At 36.1% G+C, this 23679-nt stretch overlaps 1 protein-coding gene across 1 annotated transcript in view; it reads left to right on the top strand.

Moving 5' to 3' along the window:
* The window catches only part of DZIP3 (DAZ interacting zinc finger protein 3), a 112128-nt gene that overhangs the window by 81855 nt on the left and 6594 nt on the right, over positions 1–23679 (top strand). Inside the window, exons 27-29 of the mRNA XM_054577330.1 lie at positions 3725–3850; positions 5696–5835; positions 7160–7280. Coding sequence (XP_054433305.1) covers positions 3725–3850; positions 5696–5835; positions 7160–7280 — 387 coding nt within the window. The remainder of the gene's footprint in view (positions 1–3724; positions 3851–5695; positions 5836–7159; positions 7281–23679) is intronic.

The raw sequence follows: 23679 nt of genomic DNA, 5'->3' as shown, positions 1-23679 counted from the left end.
GTACCATAAGGAATGATCACCAGGTTTTAACTATATAGTCGTTTAACCTGAGAAATCTATATTAATGGGTACTATTCCCAGTGTATCCTGATATTTTTTATGTTTCATTATATTTCAACTTTTGTACCCTGGCTATCTAATCCTCAAAGTAGTGTTAGGTAATAATGGTCCTCAAAGAGAGCAGGACTATTGATTCATTCATTCTTTAAAAACTTTACATTATACAAATTTTAAAACATATATAAAAAGAGAATAGTATAATGAAACTCAGTGAACCGAAGAACCAACTTCAACATTATCAACGTTTTGTCAGTCTTGTTTCATGTCATTTGTTCCTCCCCACTGGGAAATTTTAAAGTAAATCTTACATATCATATAATATCATCCATATATACTTTAGTATGTATTCCTAAAAGGTAAGGACTTATATTATTGGAAATAATCATTGTCCTGGCCGGGTGGCTCAGCTGGCCAGGCCAGGGCACATACCTAGGCTGCAGGTTTGATACCCCATTGGGGTGTGTACAGGAGGCAACTGACCGATGTTTCTCTCTCTCTCTCTCCCCCACTTCCTCTCTCTCTGAAATCAATGGACATATCCTCAGGTGAAGACTGAAGAAAACCCTCATTTTTCTTTTTTTTTCCCTTTTTTAATGTATTTTTTATTGTTGTTCAAGAAGAATTGTGTCCTTTTCCCCACAGTGCTCTCCCCTGCCCCACCCATCCCCACTTCCCACCCTCAGTCCTGTCCCTGTTTGGATTTGTCCATGGGTCCTTTATACATGTTTCTTGAAGACCCGTCCCCTTCTTTCTCACATTATCTCCCTCCTTCCTTCCTTCTGGTTACTGTCAGTTTGTTCTTTATTTCAATGTCTCTGGTTTTATTTTGCTTGCTTGTCTCTTTTGTTGATTAGGTTCCACTTATAGGTGAGATCATAGTATTTGTCTTTCACCACCTGGCTTATTTCACTTAGTGTAATGATTTCCAGTTCCACCCATGCTGTCATGAAGGGTAGAAGCTCCTTTCTTTCTGTTGTGTAGTATTCCATTGTGTAAATGTACCACAGTTTTTTGATCCACTCATTTATTGATGGGCACTTAGGCTGTTTCCAGCACTTGGCTATGAACATTGGGGTGCATAGGTTCTTTTGAATTGGTGTTTCAGGATTCTTAGGGTATAATCCCAGGAGTGAAATTGCTGGGTCAAAAGGCAGTTCCATTTTTAGTTTTTTGAGGAAATTATATACTGTTTTCCACAGTAGCTACACCAGTGCACTAAGGCTCCCTTTTCACCACCACCTTACCAGAACTTGTTTGTCGATTTGTTTCTGATGGCCATTCTGATTGGTGTCAAGTGGTATCTCATTGTGGTTTTAATTTGCATCTCTCTAATGAATAGTGTTGGTGAGCATCCTTTCACATGTCTCTGGACCCTGTATATGTCCTCCTTGGAGAAGTGTCTGTTCAGGTCCTTTGTCCATTTTTTAGTTGGATTGATTGTTTGTCTTCCTGGAGTGAAGTCATGTGAGTTCCTTATATATTTTGGAGATCAAATCCTTGTCCGAGGTATCATTGGCAAATATATTTTCCCATACAGTTGGTTCCCTTTTCATTTTGCTGATATTTTCTTTAGCCATACAGAAGCTTTTTATTGTGATGAGATCCCGTTTGTTTATTCTTTCCTTTATGTCCCTTGCTCTAGAGAACATATTGGTGGAAGTATTGCTGCGTGGAATATCTGAGATTTTCCTGCCTATGTTTTCCTCTAGGACTTTTATGTTTTCACAACTTATATTTAAGTCTGTTATCCATCTTGAGTTTATTTTTGTGTATGGTACAAGTTGGTGGTCAAGTTACATTTTATTGCATGTAGCCGTCCAGCTCTCCCAACACCATTTGTTGAAGAGGCTATTTTTACTCCATTTTATGCTTATGTCCCCTTTGTAAAATATTAAGACATGGGTTTATTTCTGGGCTCTCTATTCTGCTCTGTTGATATATGTGTCCTTATGCCAGTATCAGCTGTTTTGATTGCAGTGGACTTGTAATATAGTTTGATGTCAGGTAGTGTGATCCCTCCTACTTTGTTCTTCTTTCTCAAAATTGCTGCAGCTATTCGGGGTAATTTATGGTTCCATGTAAATTTTTGAAATATTTGTTCTATATTTGTGAAATATGTCATTGGTATTTTAATAGGGATTACATTGAATCTATAAATTGCTTTGGGTAGTATGGACATTTTGATAATGTTTATTTTTCCAGTCCATGAACTTGGTATATGCTTCCTTTTATTTGTGTCTTCCTTAATTTTTTTTCTTCAGTGTTATGTAGTTTTCTGAGTACAGGTCTTTTATCTCCTTGGTTAGGTTTATTCCTAGCTACTTTATTTTTCTTGTTGCTATAGCAAATGATTTTTTTCCTGATTTCTGTTTCTGATGTTGCACTGTTGGTATACAAAAATGTCTTTGATTTCTGAATATTGACTTTGTATCCCACTGTTTTGCTCACTTTTTAGGTCAGGTAGTTTTTTGGTGGAGTCTATAGGGTTTTCTATAGACACTATCATGTCATCTGCAAATAATGACAGTTTTACTTCCTCCTTTCCAATTGGATACCAAAACCCCTCATATTTAAAAAAAATAATCTAAGCATGGTTTATACTGTGTATTTGGCTGATGGTTCTGCTTTAAATCTGTAACAGCTATCCAACCCTTTCTCCTCCATTCAAGTCTTTTATTTGTTAAGACATTTGGTCACTGATCCTATTCAACTTCCTACATTACTGATTTAACTGATTTTATCCTTCTAATGTCATTTTGCATGTTCTACTCTTTCCTAAACTGATCATTAGATCTAGAGTGCTGGTTAGAATCAGGTTCAGAATTTTGGGTAAGAGTACTTTATAGGTGATGATGTACATGATGTATATGTGAAGGAACACAGTGTCTCTCCTTTAGTAATGTTAAGAATTGAATGTCAACCTCATCTGTTCATTATAAAATTCCTCATTAAACTTCCACCTATTGGTTTTAGGATCATTACTTGAGGGCTATACTGATATTTTTTTTAAAAAAGCAACAACAAAAATCAAATAGTTGAACTCCTACTTTATGCCTGTGCTAGACCTGACACATGGTAGATGCTAAATAAATCTGTCACTTTTGTAGTTCAGCCAATAAGGTATTCATCCCATTGGCAGATGCAAAGAAGGGCTTTCTTTCCACCACCCCATGGGAAGTGTAGTTACAGTTCTATCAGGTGGTACAAAATCCCTCCATTACATAACAGCAAAAGTAATATTACTTATAGACAACTTTAGTTCTTTAGTGGAATTCCTGAGTGTCAATATTGCTCATAAACAATGATAGTACTCATTAAGGACCTCCTTTGCATAGTTCTATAGTATTCCATTTGGAAGGGAACGTTAAAGGTAACTTAGCCCCACTCTGTTATTGGCATCCAAAGTTACCCAGCTAGGTGGAAAAAATGTGGGACTAGACCCCTGGTCCCTCCTCTCAGTGTTCTTAAGTATATGTCACTGTCCTTTGCTATTTGAATATTCATATATTTAACCAATTTTATGACAACATTGTTTCTATTGTGGTTTGTAACTAGATTCCAAATCATTGTTTTCCCCAAACATTGCTCTATGAGTTTAAATCAGTGACCATATGAATAGATGTGTATGGGTTTTTGTTTTTATTTTTTATCCTTTCTATTTTAGATGCAGCAGTTCTTGGGAAGACCCCTTGTGAAAGAATCTTTCTTTAGACCTGTGCTCCCTGTTCCTCAAATGCCTGCCGTTTGTCCTGGAGTCATCTCTGCACCTGGCCAACCTAGACCTGCCCTGGTACAGAGCTCTTCTTGGTGGAATAGATATTAACTAATTTTTTATCACTACAGTGGACTTCCAGAATGAATGTCTGTCTTTTCTTTGTTCATTTATTTGATAAATGATGATGACTGAAAGATAATTGAGTAAATAGTTTCACGTGAAGCACTGTGTTAAGGGCATTACACATATTATTTAATTATTTCATTAATTGATATTAGCTTAGTTTTTGGATACAAAGATAAATATATCATTATGGTAGAGAGTCCTTACAGTTACACTTTGCTTCTATAACAGGTAACAATGATGGATAGATTGATATTTTAATAGATAATTTATATTTAGCATAATTGTTGGGTAGATTAAAAAACAAAGAAGCCAAGTCAAAACAAATTAAATTATGCTAGAAAGCCAAAGAAAAATTTTATTTAAACACACATATATGTATGTCTAGTAAAAGTATTTTTCCATAAACAGACAATATAAATAGCATCACCTTGGAATGTATTATAAATTTTCATAGCTGCAAATAGCTAGATAAGCCTCATCCAAATCTAAAGAAGCAATAGAGAATTGTAAAATGAATAGAATTGTTAGTTCTAATCTTGGTTAAGTTAAACATTTTTATTAAAAGAAAAATAGTTTCCCAGAAGGTCATGTTAAATGTAATTTAACAAAAATATTTTCTAATTTTGACCTTCCTGTAAGCACATTCTGGTCAGTTTTTTTTGCACCTATATGTTGCTAACAGTCTCCCTTTGAAATGTATAGTCCAAGGGACTCTGCTTATTTTTGTAGTGGCTGCTTCTCTACAAACAAATATGCAATATTAACTAGGTACCACATCTTTTTATTACCATGATTTCACAGGGTTTCTCATGTGATTGGCTCCTGCACCATTCTCTAAGGAACTGTAATAAAATTTTATTGAGAAAACATTAAAGTACCTCAGCCTTCTAATAAGATGACTTTCTGATTGCGCAGGAAAAGCTTAATACCGAGATAAACCCAAATTTCTGGGCAGTATTCTGCTCCTCTCTGACTTACTAGGCTTGATATGAGTTATTCAAATGGCTGTTAGTAGTTGCTAGTTTTCATGAGTAATAACTTCATATTTGAAAATAACTTGTAGAGTCTTAGGTAAAAGATGAAAAAAACTTGTAGAATCTTAGGTAAGAGTTATAATTATCACAGTAATCAGATTAGCACTCCAAAAATATTTATTTATTGATACTAATTAACTAGAATCTTAATGGTTCTAATAAGCAACCACCATAAAATGTGGGGAGAATGTTGTTTGATGTGTTTGTGGCTCAGAGGTGTCACTGTAAGTTCCTCACCACCTTTCTAACATGAAACATTGGGCAGACATTCTAGTAGTATTTGCATCTTTATTAACTATTTTGAAAATTCAACTATATTTCTAATTATAAAAATAATTAGAAAAAGTAATTTGCTAATCATAAAAAGCAAATAATACAGAAATACACAAATATATACAAAATGCATAATAAAAAAATATACAAAGCAGAAAGCAAAATTACCCTGCAATTGAATTTTAGGAAATAATTACTACTTACAGATTGCTTTATAAAACTTAGAGGCCTTTTTCTGTACATACATTTATTTCTGTACATGTTTGCAGTTGCTGAAACTAGTATGTCCCGTTTTTAAAATAAGCATAATATGAACAAATAGAAATATTGTTGTGCTAGTTAAGAAAAAAACTAAAAAGGGAACATGTATGTCAATATCCCTCTTCTTTAGTCTGTGCATTATTGAGGTATGAAAATAGCATGTTGGCATGGAATGTTACTTCCTAATAATTGAAGCTGATCGGTTATAACTCTCTGTTCCTTACAGATGACTGGCATAGCCTGGACTGTGCCAGCAGCGGTGGGAGAGGCTGTGCCTTCCAGTGCAGGTCTGGGAAGCGATTCCCTAATGATGAATTGGGAGAAGATTACAGACAGACTGAAAGCTGCCTTTCCACAACAGACCAGGTACCTTAGTTTATATTAAGCAGTGAGAACAGTTTATACCCTCTAGTCCATAGCCATAATTACAGCAATGAAATATTTCAGAGAAACATCACACATACACGCACGCATGCATGCGTGCACACATGCACAGATATTTCCTTATCATGGCCTTCATAAGGAAAATAAAATGTATCGAGAAGGGATTGTGTTCATTATAAATACTAAACCTCTTCATTGAAGTTATTAGTGTTAAGACATGAGAGACTACATTTTTAAATTCAGTTTTGCTCATTTACTGAAGATACAACTAGTTGTAAACTTACCCAATTTTGTTACTACTAGCTGCAATAATTACCTTAATAACCTATTTCCAAAGTGAATTTTAAGTTGATAGTATGCCATATACAGCCAACCATGATCAGGTTTTACTTTCCTGATTCCTTAGTTTTATTGAGGATCCTTATAATTTCTTTATTAGGCAACACATTTAAATGTAAAAAATCATAATTTTACTGTTTTCACAGTTCTGACTTTCGTAGAAAGATAATTAATTCTCCCCTACCAGAAATGAAGTTTCTTTTATTTGTACTCTTATATCCAAGGAAATAATTCTAGTTTTTATCAGTATTTTTATTTGAAGAATAATACTTTTATTTAATATACATACTATTATGCTACAGGATCGATTATAGTTTTATAAATATTACCATGAATAGGCAAAGAAAATAGAACTGTAATACAGTTGTTATTATTGTACCAAAAATGTATGTGCCAGTTTTGTTTTGGATCAATGGACCCTGAGAATTGAAAAAGAACCTATCAGTTAAAATATTCCTAGGTTTTTTAAATCAATGTGTCTTTTAATCTTTGTTTTCACGTTCTGTTTAATATTTGTTTTCTGTATCTAAATTTTATAAAAGTAAACCTCTTAACAGTGATAGAGGAGAGAAAAGCCAATAGCAACAGAGTTAAAAAGGAGTATTTAGTCCTAATAAGAGAACATTGAGAGATATGATATAAAAAGCTCAGTACATAAAAAAGTAGATAACAAGTTTCACACAGTCTGCTTTCAAAAACAGTTAAAATATTTTTCTGAAAAGAAAATAAATGCTAAATGTTATCACTCATGGACACATTTAGTATCATTAATAAAAGATTAGGACTTTTCATTTTGGTTTAAGATAAATGCAGATGGACCTGTGATCACTGTTTTAGATTGGAGATCTAAAGGATCATGTTGATATGATAGATATTAATCATACAATAGGATTTATATCTTGTGTGGGGACCACATCCTCAAGTCAGTAAGGAAAATTGCCACTGCTCTTTCCTTTATCTTTTCCAGAAAGGAGCTTACAGATTTCTTACGAAAATTGAAGGATGCTCATGGGAAGTCCTTATCTGGAATGACACTTGATGAAATTGTTTACAAGATTTCTCAATTTATTGACCCTAAGAGATCTCAGGTAAAAAAAAAAAAAAAAGTGAAAAATCTATATCTCTCTGCTCTTATCAAGTTAACTGGTTTTTAAATATACATATATTTATATTGTTATTGAGGCATAATTGAAACAAGACAAACTGCACATATTTAAAGTGTATAGTATGATACATTTTGACATATGTATACACCCATAAAATCATTGCTTTAATCAGGATAATGAATATATCTATTACCCACAATAGTTTTCTCATCCCCCTATATAATGCATTTCTGCTGCCCCTCCCAAGACTCATTAGCAGAAGCACATTTCTATGTGATAGCTCTGTTTGAGTATCATAGAGATTGTTTTTTGAGAGGTACTTTACTGTCATGTAGTTTAAGGTGACTTTAGTATTTAGTTAAAAACATTAAGGTAGTAGTCTTGAATTCAAAGTTGTTTTTACTTCTGTTCTACATCTGAAACTAAAGATCTTTTTTTATTTTTTTTGAAACATAGTTGACTTACAACATTGTATTTGTTACAGGTGTGTAATATTTAAGTACCTTACAAAATGATCACTGTAAAGCCTAGTAACCCTCTGTCGCCATATAAAATTATTGCAGTATTATTGACTATATTTTCTATGCTGTATATTACATCCCCATAACTTATTTATAACTGGAAATTTTTACCTCTACTCCTCTTCAACTTTTTCACTCATTTCCTTCTACTTTCACCAGCAACCATCAGTTTGTTCTTTGTATCTATGAACCTGTTTGTTTTATTTGTTCATTTATATTGCACTTTAGATACCAGATATCAGTGAAATAATACAATATTTGTCTTTATCTGTCTGACTTATTTCACTTAGCATAACATCCATGTTGTCTCAAATGGCAAGATCTCATTCTTTTTTATGACTTAATAATACTCCATTGTGTGGGTGAGTTTTTGTATGTGTGTCTGTAGATCTGCATATGGATAAACACACACACCACATCTTTATCCATTTATCTGTCCATGAATGCTTACATTGCTTCCGTAACTTAACTATTGTAAATAACGCTGCAATGAACATAGGGATTGTTATATTTTTTCAAATTAGCGTTTTTGTTTTCTTCCAATAAATACCCAGAAGTAGAATTGCTGGATCAGATGGTAGTTTTATTATTTTTAATTCTTTAAAGAAACTTACACCAACAGTACAGCAGGGTTCCCTTTTCTCCACATCCTCACTGACACTTATTTGTTGTCTTTTTGATAAACCATTTGACAGGTATGAGGTGATAGCTCATTGTGGTTTTGATGTGCATTTGCCTGATGATTAGTGATGTTGAGCATCTTCCCATGTATGAGTTTTTTTGAAAAATGTCTATTCAGGTCCTCTGCCTATTTTTAATTGTTTTTTTGATATTAAGTTATATGGGTTCTTTATATATTTTGGATATTAACCCTTTATCAGATATAACATTTGCAAAAATCCTCTGCCATTCAGTAGGTTGTCTTTTTGTTTTGTTGATGGTTTCCTGTACTGTGGAAAAGTTTTTAGTTTGATTCAGTCCCATCTGCTTATTTTTTCTTTTGTTGTCTTCCCTTAAGAGATGCACCCATAATAATAGTGTTAAGATGTCAAAGTATTTACTAACTATATTTTCTCCCTAGGAGTTTTACAGCTTCAGGTTTTACATTTAAGTTGTTAATCCATTCCGAGGTTTTATTTTTTTGCATATGGTGTAAGAAAGTGGTTCTGCTTCATTTTTTTATATGTAGTTTGTCTAGTTTTTCAAACACCATATATTGAACGGACTATGTTTTCCCCATTGCATATTCTTTCCTTCTTTGTCATATAGGTACAGGTTTATTTCTGGGCACTTTCTTCTCATCCCTTGATCTATGTTTGTGTTTTTGTTAGTACCATACTGTTTTGATTACTCTAGGTTTGTAGTATAGTTTGAAATCAGGCTGTATGATATTTTCAGTTGTGTTGTTATTTCTCAAGATTGCTTTGGCTATTTGGAGTCTTTTGCTGCTCACTACAAACTTTTGGATTATTTGTGAGGTTCTGCAAAAAAATCCCATAGGTATTTTGATAGGGGTTGCATTGACCCTGTAGATTGCTTTGGGTAATATAGACACTGTAACAATAGTAATTTTTCCAATCCATGAACATGATATATCTTTCCATTTATTTGTGTCATCTTCAGTTTCTTTTACCAGAGTTTTACGGTTTTCAGAGTACATGTTTTTCACCCATTGGTTAAATTTATTTCTAGGTAGTTTATTCCTTTGATGCAATTGTAAATGGGGTTGTTTTCATAATTTCTCTTTTTGATAGTTTGCTATTATTGTATAAGAATGCAATAATTTCTGTATGTTAATTTTGTGTCCTGCAACATTACTGAATTCATTTATTAGTTCTAATAGTTCATGGTGGAATATTTAGCATTTTCTACGTATATTATATGACACCTAAAAACAGTGAGTTTTACTTTTTCTTTTACAAATTGGATGCCTTTTATTTCTTTTTCTTGTCTGATTTCTGTGTCTAGGAGTTCCACTTCTATGTCAAATAAAAGTGGGGAGAGTGGGCATGATTTTCTTCTTCCTGATCTTAGTGGAAAAGCTTTTAGGTTTTCACTGTTGAGTATGATGTTAGCTATATGTTTGTTATATATGTCCTTTATTATGTTTAGGAATATTCATTCTATACATACTTTATTGAGAGTGTTTATCACGAATGGATATTGAATTTTGTCAAATGCCTTTTCTGCATCTCTTAAAATGAGCATGTCATATTTACCTTTGGTTTTTCTTAACGTGGTATATCATTTTAATTGATTTGTGGATATTGAGCCATCCCTGCATCCCTGATAAACCCCATTTGATCATGGTGTATATTCCTTTTTAATGTTTTATTGAGTGAAATTTGATAATATTTTGCTGAGGATTTTTGCATCTCTATTCATCAGATAAGGTGGATTCATCAAAATCCATATTGGCCTATGGATTTTTTGTTAGTGTCTTTGTCTTTTTAATATTGGCTTCATAAAATGAGTTTGGAAGTGTTCCTTTCTCTTCAACCTTTTGGAATAGTTTGAGAATGATAGGTACTAACTTTTCTTTAAATATTTGTTAGAATTTACCCGTGAAGTTGCTAGTCCTGGACTAGTTTGTTGGGAGGTTTTTTTTTTGGTGTTGTTTCGTTTTGTTTTTGTTTTTGTTTTTTGATTACTTCTTCATTACTAGGAACCATTCTGTTCAGACTTTTGTTTCCTCCTGATTCAGATTTGGAAGATTGTATTTTTTTTAAAAAGTTTGTCCCTTTCTACCAGATCGATCAGTTTGTTGGCATGTAATGTTTGTAGTAACATCTTATCTTTAGTTTTTCTATGGTGTCAGTTGTATCTTCCTTTTAATTTCTGCTTTTATTTATTTGGATCCTCTCTTTTTTCTTCAGGAGTCCAATTAAAGATTTTTTAATATTGTTTACCTTTTCAAAGAACCAGTTCGTAGTTTCATGAATCTTTTCTATTGTTTTTCAGTCTCTATTTATTTCCACTCTGATTTTTATTATTCCTTCTTCCTACTAACTTTGGGTTATGATTGTTCTTTTTCTAGTTCCTTTAGGTGTAAGGTTAGAGATTGCTTGGGATATTTTCTTCTTCCTTGTGGTAGACCTATATTGCTATAACCTCCCCCCTCTTAGAACTCCTTTTGCTATAGCCCACAGATTTTGGATCATTATGTTTCCATTTTCATTTGTCTCAATGTGTTTTTGTTTTTTTATTTTCCTTTTGATTTCTTTATTGACCTATTGGTTGTAGTAGCATGTTGTTTGGCTTCTACATGTTTATGTTTTTTCTATATTTCTTGTAATTGAGTTCTAGTTCCATACTATTATAGTCAGGAAAAATACTTGATATAACTTCAGTTTTATTAAAATAACTTAGGATAAATGCAATTCTTTGTTTCTTGTAACAATCCTTTTTTAGTGGTTTTCTTTTTTTAAGGCTTTTTAATTGATAAATTTTTTAAAAATTTTTATTGTAATTTTCCTATTACCATTTAACCCCCTTATATCCACCTCTGCCCTGCCATTACCCTACTGTCGTCCATGTCCATGAGTCCTTTTTCCATTTGGCTCAATTCCTCCACCCCTAATCTCCCCCATCAATAGCTGTCATCCTGCTCTCTATCTCTATGAATCTCTCTGTTTTGGTTGTTAGTTCAGTTTGTTCATTCGATTCCACATATAAGTGAAATCATATGGTATTTGTCTTTCTCAGATGGCCTTATTTCACTTAGCATGATGTTCTCCATGTCCATCCATGCTGTTGCAAAGGGTAACATTTTCTTCTTTTTTTACAGCCAAGTATTATTCCATTGAATCTCCCACAGTAGTTTTATTATTCTTTCTTTTTAAAGTCTGTCTTGTCTGTTTTAAGTATTGCTACCCAAGCTTTTTTAAATTTTTATTTGCAAGAATATTTTTATGTCCTCACTTAGTCTATGTGTCTTGGGTGTGAGGTGAGTCTCTTGCAGGTACCATATATATGGCTCTTGATTTCTTTTATTCATTTAGCCATCCTATGTCTTTAGTTAGAGCATTTTGTCCATTTAAATTTAAAGTAATTATTGATAAGTATGTATTTATTGCCATGGGTGTTTTGTAGTTCTCTGTTTCTCTGTTCTCTTGCTGTCTTCCCTTGTGATTTGATTAATTGTTTAGTGTTATGTATGGACTCCTTTTTCTTAATTTTTGTGTATCATACGTTTTTGATTTGTGGTTATCATGAGGGTTGTATATAACAACCTATGTATATGGAAGTCTATTTTAAGTTGGTGGCACTTATATTTGCATGCATTTTAAACGCACTACATTTCTACCCCTGCACATACATTTTATATATCAACTGCCAGAGTTGACATATTTTTATTTTGTGTATCTCTTAACTAATTCTCGTAGAGATAGATAATTTTACTACTTTTTGTCATTTAATCTTTATACTAGCTTTATATGAGGGGGGACTCCCCAAAAAACAATTATCTTCTTCAGAGTGTGCCCCTTGTAGTACAGGGTTCTCCGGCTAGGTTTGTGTTCTAGGAACCCATCTGGTATTCCTAGTGTACCAGCTGGTATTGTGAGAAACTGTGTTTGGCTTCAGTGACATATTTTTGAGGACTCTTTCAAGGCGCTTGCCCATTTCATGATGGGTGATTTACGAGTGCACCAGCCCATCCCACACTGAGTGTTCAGCAGTTTTTGACCAAAATGGCACCCATGCCCCACCTTCATTTACCTGATTTTGCCCCGAGCAGCTTTTCTTTTTATTACCCCAGGTGAAAAAAGTCCTTAAAGGGGAATGTTTTGACAATGTGGAAGAGGTGAAACAAAAAATGGCAGAAGCACTAAAAGTCATCAAAATCCTTAAGTTTAAAAACTGTTTTGAGCAGTGGAAAAAACATCTCAATATGTTTATTGCATCAAATAGAGAGTACTTTGAAGGTGACTGAAGTTTAAACATGTAAGAATAATATACAATATTTTATATATAAATTCTGGTCTTAGGGGATTCCACTTCATATGTGGTTAATCTACCACATTTACTATTTATTTGCTTTCACCAGTGAGATATTTTCATTCATATATTTTTATTTTAATTATAGTTTACATTCAGTATTAGTTTGTATTAGTTTCAGGCGTACAGCATAGTGGCTAACAGTCATATACGTTACGAAATGATTCCTACCTGGCACCATACATAGCTATTATGTTATTGACTCTATTCCCTGTTCCGTACTTTACATCCCCATGACTGTTTTGTGACTGCCAATTTGTACTTCTTATTCCCTTTCACTTTTTCACCCAGCCCTCCTATCCCCTTCCCTTTGGCAACCACCAGTCTGATTTCTGTATCTATGGGTCTGTATCAATTTGCTTGTTTGTTTTGCTCTTCAGATTCCATATATAGGTAAAATCATATGGTATTTGTATTTCTCTGTCTAGCTTATGTCGCTTAGGTCCATCCATACTATCACAAATAGTAAGATTTCATTTTTTTTTATGGCTGAATAATATTCCATTGTGTATATGTACCACAGCTTTTTTATACACTCATTTATTGATGGACACTTGGGTTGCTTTCATATCTTGACTATTGTAAATAATGCTACAGAGAAAATAGGGGTGTATATATGCTTTAAAGTTTTTTGTGAGTTTCCTTGGATAATACACAGAAGTAGAATCACTGGACCATAAGGCAGTTACATTTTTAATTTTTTGAGGAAACTCCATACTGTTTTCCACAGTGGTTGTACCAATCTGCATTCCCACCAACAGTGCATGAGGCTTCCCTTTTCTCCACATCCTTACCAAACCTTGTTGTTTGTTGATTTATTGATGATAGCAGTTCTGTGAGGTAATATCTCATTGTGGTTTTCATTTTCATTTCTCTGATGATTGGTAAATTTGAGCATCTTTGTATATGTATATTGGCCACCTGTTGTCCTCTTTGGAGAAGTATCAGTTCAGGTCTTTTGTTCACATTTTAATTGAATTACTTATTTTTCTTTTGGTGTTGAGTTATGTGATTTCTTTATGAATTTTAGATATTAATTCCTTATCTGATGTATCATTGGTGAATGTCTTCTTCCATTCAGTAGGTTATCTTTTCATTTTGTATATGGTTTCCTTTGCTGTGCAAATACTTTTTAGTTTTATTTAGTTCCATTTGTTTATTTTTTTCTTTTGATTTTATTACCTGAGGAGATATTTCAGAATAAATATTGCTAAGAGAAATGTTAGAGATTTTACTACCTTTGTTCACTTGTAGGAGTTTTATGGTTTTGAGTGTTACATTTAATTCTTTAATGTATTTTGAGTTTCTTCTTGTGTATGGTATAAGATAGTTGTTTAGTCTCATTTTTTGCATACATATGTTCAATTTTTCAAACACCATTTATTGAATAGACTGTCTTTTACTCTTTGTATTTTCTTGCCTCTTTTTTCATATATCAATTGACCATATATATGTGGATTTATTTATGGGCTCTCTGTTCTTTTCCATTGATACATATGTGTGTGTTTTAGGCCAGTATCATGCTCTTTCGATTACTATAGCATTATAATATAGCTTGATATTAGGTAGCATGATACTTCCAACTTTGTTCTTTCTCAAGATTCTTGTGTCTATTCAAGGTCTTTAGTAGTTCCATGTAAATTTTTGGAATATTTGTTTTACTTCTGTAAAAAATGCTGTGGGTGTTTTGATAGGAATTGCATTGAATATATAGATTGCTTTGGGTAGAATGTATATTTTAATGATGTTAATTCTTTCTGTCCATAATCATGGTATATACTTTCAATTATTCGTATCTTCTTCAATTTCTCTCTTCAGTGTCTTATAATTTTCTAAGTACAGGTTTTTTACCTCGTTGGTTAAATTTATTCCTAGGTTTTATTTTTTTGATGCAATTCTAAATGGATTGTTTTCTTAATTTCCCCTTCAAAAATTTCATTATTGTTGCATAAAAATGAGACCAATTTCTGAATTTTTTTGTGTGCTTCCTGCTACTTTACTGAATTCATTTATCATTTCCAGTAGTTTTTTTTGGTGGAAGCCTTAGGGTTCTGTATATACAGTATAATGTCATCTGCAAATAAGACAGTTTTACTTTTTTCCATTTGAGTGTTTTTTTTATTTCTTCTTGTCTGATTGCTGTGTCTAAGACTTAGAGTACTATGTTGAATAAGAGTGATGAAAATAGATGCCCCTGTCTTGTTCCAGATCTTAAGGGTAATGCTTTCTTTTCTTTTTGTTTTTTTCTGTTGAGTACGATATTAGCTCTGGGTTTGTCATACATATATGGCTTTTATTATGTTGATATATGTTTCCTGTATTCCCACTTAGCTGAGGATTTTTATGATAAATGGGTGCTGGATTTTGTCAAACACTTTTTCTGTAACTAATGACCTGATCATATTTTTATCCTTTGTTTTATAAATGTGGTATATCACGCTAACTGATTTGCAGACATGGTACAAACCTTGCATCCAGGAATAAATCCCAGTTATTGTGGCATATGATCTTTTCAGTGTATTGCTATATTTGGTTTGCTAATATTTTGTTGAGGATTTTTGCATCTCTGTTCATCTGGGATATTGGCCTATAATTTTCTTTCTTTGTAGTGTCTCTAGCTCCTTTTGCAATTAGGATATTCTTGCCTCATAAAATGAGTTTAGGAATCTTCCTTCCTCTGGAATCTTTTGGAATAGCTTGAGAAGGATTGGTGCTAGTTCTTTGAATGTTTGGTAAAATTCACCTGTGAAGCCATCCAGTCCAGGATTTTTGTTTGGGATTGATTTCATTGGTTGTAATCAGTCTGTTCAGATTGTTTCTTCTTAACTCGGTCTTGAAAATTGTATATTTTAGGAGTTCACCCATTTCTTCCAGATTGCCCAAACTGTTGACATGTAGTTGTTTGTAATATTTTCTTATAATCCTTTGTATTAGCTTTCACTTCTTTATTCCTATTTTATTAATTTGTGTCTCTCCTCTTTTCTCTCTCTCAGCCTGGTTAAAGACTTATCAATCCTGTTTATGTTTTTAAAGAACCAGCTCTTGGTTTCATCAATCGTTTGTATTGATTTTTTAGATGTTATTACGTTCATTTCCATTCTTTGTTATTTTCTCCTTCTATTCATTTTGAGCTTTGTCTGTTGTTCTTTTTCTAGTTCATCTAGGTGTAATCTAAGCTTAATTGAGATTTTTCTTGTTTGTTGAGGTAGGCCTGTATTGCTGTGAATTTCCTTCTTAGGGCTGCTTTCACTCTTTCCCAGAAATTTTGTATTGTTGTCTTTTTATTTTCATTCATCTCATTTATCCTTTGATTTCTTTTCTTGATCTCATTGTTATTCCATTTGTTGTTTAGTAACATGTTGTTTAGCTCCTATGTTTTTGTGTGGTTCAGTTTTTTGTTATAATGTATTTTTAGTTTCATACCATTTGTGATCAGAGAAGATGTTTGATATGATTTCATTCTTCCGATATTTATTGAGATGGGATTTATGGCCTAATATGTGGTATATTCTGGAAAAATGTTTCTCGTGCGCTTGAAAAGAATGTATACTTTGCTTCTTTGGGATAAAATGCTCTGAAAATATTAATTAGACACATCTGGTCTAGTGTGTCATTTAAGGCTACTGTTTCCTTATTTATTTTGTGTATGGAAGATTTAACCATTGATATCAATAGGGTTTTAAAGTCTCCTACTATGACTGTATTACTGTCGATTTCTTCCTTTATGTCCGTTAAGATTTTCATTACATATTTAGGTGTTCCTTTTTTGAGTGCCTGGAATATCTTTTTACATTGCTTTTTTTTTAATAAAGATTTTATTTATTTTTAGAGAGGGGAAAGGAGGGAGAGAGGGAGAGAAACATCAATGTGTGGTTGCTGCTCGAGTGCCCCCTACTGGGGACCTGGCCTGCAACCCAGGCATGTTCACTGACTGGGAATCGAACCAGCAACCCTTTGGTTCACAGGCCGCATTTAGTCCACTGAGCCACACCAGCCCGGGCAACATTTCTTTACTTTCAGTCTGTGTGTATCTTTTGATCTGAAGTGGGTCTCTTGTAGAGAGCATGTATGTAGATCTTGTTTCCTTATCCATTCAGCTACCCTATTCCTTTTGATTGGAGCATTTAATCCTTTTACATTTAAAGTGATTGTTGATAGGTACATATTTATTGATGTTTTATTACATGTTTGTGCTCCTCTTTTTTTCTTTCTTTAAGAAGTCTCTAACATCCTTGTAATACTGTTTTGTGGTGATAACAACTTAGCTTTCATTTTATCTCAAAAGGTTTTTATTTCTCCTTCAATTTTAGGTTATAGCATTACTGAGTAAAGTAGTCTTGGTTGTAGTTCCTTGCTTTTCATCCCTTTGAATATTTTGTGCCAGTCCCTTCTGGCCTGAAGTGTTTTTGTTGCAAGCTCAGCCTACAGTCTTAAGGGAGCTCCTTTGTAGGCAACTAACTTTTTCTCCTGCTGCTTTCAAGATTCTCTCTTTGTCTTTACCCTTTGTCATTTTTACTATAACATGTCTTAGAGTGGGTCTCTTTGTGTTCATCTTGTTTGGAACTTTCTGTGCTTCCTGTGCTTGCCTGTCTTATTCTTTCACCAGTTAGAAAAGTTTTCTGTCATTATTTCTTTAAACAGGTTCTTGACCCCTTGCTGTCCCTGTTCTTCTGGTGCTTCTATGATGTGGATATTGTCATGCTTCATGTCTTCCCAGAGGTCCCGTAAAAATCCTCATTTTAATTTTTTTTTTCTTTTAGCTCCTCTTTGGGTGTGCTGCCCTGATGGGGTCTGAAGTCATCCACTGGGTGTATTGGTTCTAAGGCCTCTTGGGAAGGGTTCCAATGCAGGTCAATGTAAGAACCTTCCAGTGATCAGCCCTTAGCCACCTGTTAGGAGCTACAAGGTGATCCAGAGTTGGTAGCCACCTTTGCTGGCCCTAGATGCATGTTGCGGGACCAAGCTTTGTACCAAGTCTGGCTTTCTCCAGAACTCAGTCTGGGGCAAGTTTCCAGATGGCCCAAGACACCCTGAGACCTGGTTCTGTCTTCCACTGCCTGTTGGGCTTAGCCACTGAAAGAACCTTCGGCTGTATGTGAGTTACGAGGCAGGTTCTGAGTTGTTCAGTAGGGGCAATTGGTGTTCACCAGGTTGACACAGTTTCAATCTCAGCACCAGTGCTGGGGTCCGAGGCCACTCAGCAGAAGTCTTAGTGTATACCAAGGTCAGCTACTAACCCCCTGGGACCTTCAGATCTTTGTGGTAGGTGGTGGGGTCTCAGGGAGTCATCAGAGTAACACCAGCAGGGTTCATCAAGCTATAATAGAACAGGATTTGGCTTTGTGGGGAGAGCTCTGCACAGGGATGGTTGCCGTGGTTTGGGTGTGTGTGGGAAAAAATGGCTTTGCCCTAGAGCCACACAACCAAGTCTTTCCTTGGCCATCTCTGACATTCAGTGAGACTGCCTGGACCTCCTTGAGAGCCTTTCAAGGAAGCCTGCAGTGGGCCCAGGCTGCTTGGAGATTGCTGATTTCTCAGCAGGGTGCCAGCTTGACAGGGTGGGGCCATTACATCTCCATGGGCTGATGGATGCCATATGGAGGGGAGTGCGCTACCCAGGAATACGGTGTCTGTGGGCAGTGTGGGAGAGGATTCAACAAGGGGACAGTGGCGGCCGTCATTCTAGCCCTCTTCCCAAGCCACACAACCCAGTCTCTCCCTGTGTGTCTCTCATCATCTCAGAGCTGCCATCCCTCCGCTGGATCTAGAGTGAGTGCCCACAAATGAGATTGTGTGTGCTGGCCCTTTAAGAGGGTGTCTGGGTTTCTAGCAGACTCCTGTCTGTCCCTGGTGGTCAGAATGCCCACGGATTTTCACAGTCACATGTGCGGTGGGCTCCGCTTCTCTGCTTTTGTGCTCTGGGGTGAGAGCCTGGCATGGGGTTGAGACCCCTCGCTCCTCAAGTCAGACCTTTGCAGCTGAGATAATTTCTCTGGATTCTCAACTGCCATGCATGGGTGCTAGTCCAGTTTTTTCACATTTCCACCTTTTTTCTGTATGTCCTTAGTTATAAGACTTCTATTCAGCTAGTCTTCAGTTGATTATTCAGGTAGATTGTTCTATAATTTAATTTAATTCCAATTTGAACTTGGGAGAAGCTAAGTGTAACTCCCCCCTACTCCACTTCCATCTTAGATCTCTCCAGTTCATATATTTTCTTATTTCTAGTTATCGCCTTTTCTTTTTCCACTTAAGGAAGTCTCTTCAACATTTGTTGTATGGCTGGTTTAGTGGTGATGAACTTCTTTAGCTTTTGCTTGTCTGGGGAACTCTTTATCTCTCCTTTAATTCTGAATGATAGCCTTGCCAGGTAAAGTATTCTTGGATGTAGGGTTTTTTTTTTTTTCTTTTAGCACTTCAGAAGGGAGTTATATTGTGTAACTCCCTTCTGGCATACAAATTTCTGCTTAAAAATCAGCTCATAGTCTTACAGGGGTTCCATTGTTTGTTGCTACTTGCTTTTCTATTGCTGCTATTAAGATTCTCTCTTTAGCCCTGACTGGTGCAGCTTAGGGGGTTGGGTGTTGTCCCACAAACCAAAAGATCATCAGTTCAGTTCCCAGTTAAGGCACATGCCTGGGCTGTGAGGCCAGGTCTCCAGTTGGGGGCCATGCAAGAGGCAACTGATAAGTCTTTCTCTCTCCCTCTTCCCCTTCTCTAAAAAATAAGTAATTACAATTTTTTAAAAGATTCTCTCTATCTTTAATTATTTACATTGTGATTATAATGTATCTTGGTGTGGACCTCTGTGGGTTCATTTTCTTTGGGACTGTGTGCTTCCTGGACCTGGATGTCTGTTTCCTTCCTCAAGTTAGGAAAGTTTTTAGCTATTATTTCTTCAAACAAGTTTTCTGTCCCTTTCTTTCATCTCCTTCTGGGATCCCAGAATGCAAATATTAGTGTGCTTGATGTTGTCCCAGTGGTCCTTTAAACTATTCTCATTTTTTTTAAATTCTTTTTCTTTTTGTTACTACTTTTCAGCTTGGGTGACTTTCACTGTTCTCTTCCACTGTTCAATATTAGCTGACCTTTTGATTTCCTGGTGTATTTTTCATTGCAGTTTATTGTATTCTTTAACTCTGATGGGTACTTTCTTATATTTTCTATCCCATTGTTGAAGTACTCTTTGTTCGTTCATTTTTCTCTAAAGTTTGGAAAGCAACTTTATGATCACTTGCTTATCTTTTCCATTTAGTTCTTTTTCTAGGTTTTATCTTGTTTTCTTGTTTGGAATATATTTCTCTGTCTGCTCATTTTACCTAATTCTCTGTGTGTGTTTCTGTGTATAGGGTAGATCATCTATGTCTCCCAGTCTTGAAGAAGTAGCTTTGTGTGGTGACACCCTGTAGGCCCAGCAGGATAATCCCCTCTGGCCAGCAGAGCCAGGTGCTACAGGGCCCGCTGTTGGGCTGGTTACACCCTTCTGTCTCAGCGGGCTGTGATGGCTGGTGGCCTGCGGTGTGGGTGGGCTGGCTGTGTAGTGGGGCTGAAGTGTAGGAGCAGGCGGGCTTTCATCGGAGTGCCCACTGGCATTAGGAGGTTCAAGGGAAAATTTTAAATTGGTGTCTGCTAGGCTGGCATCAGCAGTAGATCATGAAAATAGCTTACCAATATGTTTCAGACCCTGGGGAGAGTCCCTGCTTCCTCCTTCCTCTTTGGAAGGCATTCCAGGAATATTAAATGTGTCTCCTTCAACTGTGGTCTGTGTCAGCAATTTTCAACCGGTGTGCCGTGGGACACTGCTGTGCTGCAAGAATTTTTAAAATGTGCAATACCATGACTATTTAGTCATGGGCACTGACTTCTTTTCCCTTAGATGGTCAAATCAAGAAATGATAACAGCCAACACAATAGCCAGCTGGTGTAAATGAATCAAAATTATACCTATTGGTTTTTTGTCGGATCAACAAACATATTTTTTGGTGTGCCGCAGAATTTTAGTAATTAGTGCGCCATGAAATGAAAAAATTTGAAAGTCACTGGTCTATGTGCTTTTCATCTGGTGTTTTCTCTGTGGTTTCCTGATCAAGTGAGTCTGTGCATGAGGCCTGTAAGAGTGGAATGTCTTTTCCTGGCAGTTCTATAGTTTTCCTGGATGTATTCCTCATTGTTTTTCAAAGCCAGGTGTTTTGTGGTCTCATCTATCTTTTTGGGATACCTGATGTGGAACTTGACTCCTTCGCTCCTCAAGGAAAAGTTCTGTACCTTTGAGATTCCTCCTGACCTTGGAATACTGCAGCTGGGGCATGGTTTTTTTTCTCTTAGTGAGACTCTATCTCTCTCCTACTCCTCTCCATGCTGTGTCTTACTGTGCTCATCCATTTCCATCTTGAATTCTTTCAGGCTGTTGACTCTAGCAGTTAGTTGTCACAGTTATCTCCATAACATGTTCAGAAGAATAATCTATAATTGTATTAATTCATCAATTAACAATAAAAAAATTCAACTTCAACTGGACAAATGGCATGAAAAGTCTTTTTGGGCACCCATACGGCCTGCAAGGGAGTGCACAGAGGGGCAAGGGCAGGCGTAAATTGACCTACCCGCCGCGATTGCGGAGCGGCCCACAAAATAAGTAGAGCTGCCCAGAGTCCCTGGAGGAGAGACCAGAAACAGGATTAACCGGAGAGTCCTAGAGCTGATTTCCTCCCATTTCCGTAGTCCCCATTTGGCGAGGGCAAGCAACGCACCCAAAGAGCCAAAAGCAGGGAAAAACACACAATAGAAGACCCTAAACTGACCAGTGCCGCGAAGCTCGCGTGCCAGGGAGGCCAGATGAGTACAGGAGGTCACAAATAAGCCCCCTGGTCTGGGGCAAGAACATGCGAGCCCAGGCAGGTGGGGGACCCTGCCACGCTGGGAACGCGCTCAAGGAGCCCGCATGAGAGCGCAGAGAGATCCCAAAAAATAGCTCAGCCCTGACCGAAGGGGTCACAGAGCTGCTCCAAGCAGGAGTCAGACACAGGCATTAGACTCCTGAAAGGCTCAAACAAACAACCCAAGGCTGTATAGGGTCAACAACTGACATCATCAGAGGCAAGCCCAGAAAGAAAAGTAAAGGACAAAAATATTTAACGGACTCTCACAAAAATGGGAAGAAAAGAAGTTCCCCTCAAATGAGTGGAAAAGGGGACTCCCCACAGAGAGAGCTAAATGAAATAGAGGCAAGGGAATTATCAGATATGGAATTCAAAACAATGGTTCTAAGGAAGCTCAATGAGCTCAGCAGCTCAAAGAGAACTATGAGAAACTGCAGAGAAACTATCAGGATCTCACAGCAAACTATATCAGCCTGGAAAAGGACATAGAAACTATCAAGAAGACACAAGAGGATATGAAGAATACCATTTCTGAATTGAAGAACACAGTAGAAGGAATCCAAAGCAGGCTGGATGAAGCTGAGGATCGAATCAGTGAGATGGAGGACAAGGTAGCAAAAAGCTCCCAGAAAGAACAAGAAATGGAAAAACGACTCAAAAAGAATGAAGAAGCATTTAGGGAAATGCAGGACAACCTGAAACGCACTAATATCCGTATAATAGGGATCCCAGAAGGAGAAGAAGAGGAGCAAGGGATAGAGAACCTCCTCAAAAAAGTAATGATGGACAATTTCCCTAATTTGAGGAGAGAAAGGCTCTCATGGATCCAGGAGGCACAGAGGACCCCACTCAAGAGGGACCCACGGAGGTCCACTCCAAGACACATCATCATTAAAATGGCAAATGTCAAAGACAAAGAGAGAATCCTCAAGGCAGCAAGGGAGAAGGAGAAAGTAACATACAAGGGGGCCCCGATACGCCTAGGAGCTGACTTCTCAACAGAAACACTACAAGCCAGAAGGGAATGGCAACAAATATTCCAAGCCATGAAAAGCAAGGGTCTACAGCCAAGGCTGCTCTACCCAGCTAGGCTCTCCATTAAAATAGAAGGAGAAATATGGAGTTTCCCAGACAAAAGAAAGCTAAAAGAATACATCTCTACCAAACCAGCACTCCAAGATATGCTAAGGGGACTGGTTTAAGCAGATGAAGGAAAAGAATGAGACAGAGAGGAACACAAGTACAAAGAGAAAAGATGAGTAAGTTTCTATCAGTAATATCTCTCAATGTGAATGGACTAAATGCCCCAATCAAAAGACACAGGGTAGCTGAATGGATAAGAAAACATGACCCACACATATGCTGCCTACAAGAGACCCACCTCAGAGCAAAAGACCTACACAGATTGAAAGTAAAGGGATGGAAAATAATATTCCAAGCAAATGGACATGAGAAAAAGGCTGGCGTTGCCATACTTGTATCAGACAAAGTCGATTTCAAAGCAAAGGCCATAAAGAGAGACCCAGAGGGGCACTTTATCATACTTAAAGGAAGAATCTATCAAGAAGACATCAATATTGTAAACTTATATGCTCCCAATATAGGAGCCCCCAAGTTTATAAGGAAATTGTTGGATGACTTCAAAAAAGATATAGACAGCAACACACTGATAGTAGGGGATTTCAACACCCCACTGTCAAAAATGGACAGATCTTCCAAACAAAACATTAATAAACATATCGTGGCACTGAATGAAACACTGAATCAAAGAGACTTAACTGACATATATAGAACCTTACATCCCAAAGAAGAAAAATACACATTCTTTTCAAATGCTCATGGCAGTTTTTCAAAGATAGACCACATGATAGGACACAGAGCAAGCCTCAGCAAATTCAGGAAATTGAAATAATACCAAACTTTTTCTCAGACCACAAGGCCTTGAAACTCAAAATCAACCTCAAAGAGAAACTTCAAAAACTT

The sequence above is a fragment of the Pteronotus mesoamericanus genome, unplaced genomic scaffold, assembly GCF_021234165.1.
Source record: "Pteronotus mesoamericanus isolate MK-2021 breed Mesoamerican mustached bat unplaced genomic scaffold, CSHL_Meso_final contig_42, whole genome shotgun sequence".
Classification (NCBI taxonomy): domain Eukaryota; kingdom Metazoa; phylum Chordata; class Mammalia; order Chiroptera; family Mormoopidae; genus Pteronotus; species Pteronotus mesoamericanus.
This window is presented reverse-complemented; position numbering and strand designations above follow the sequence as displayed.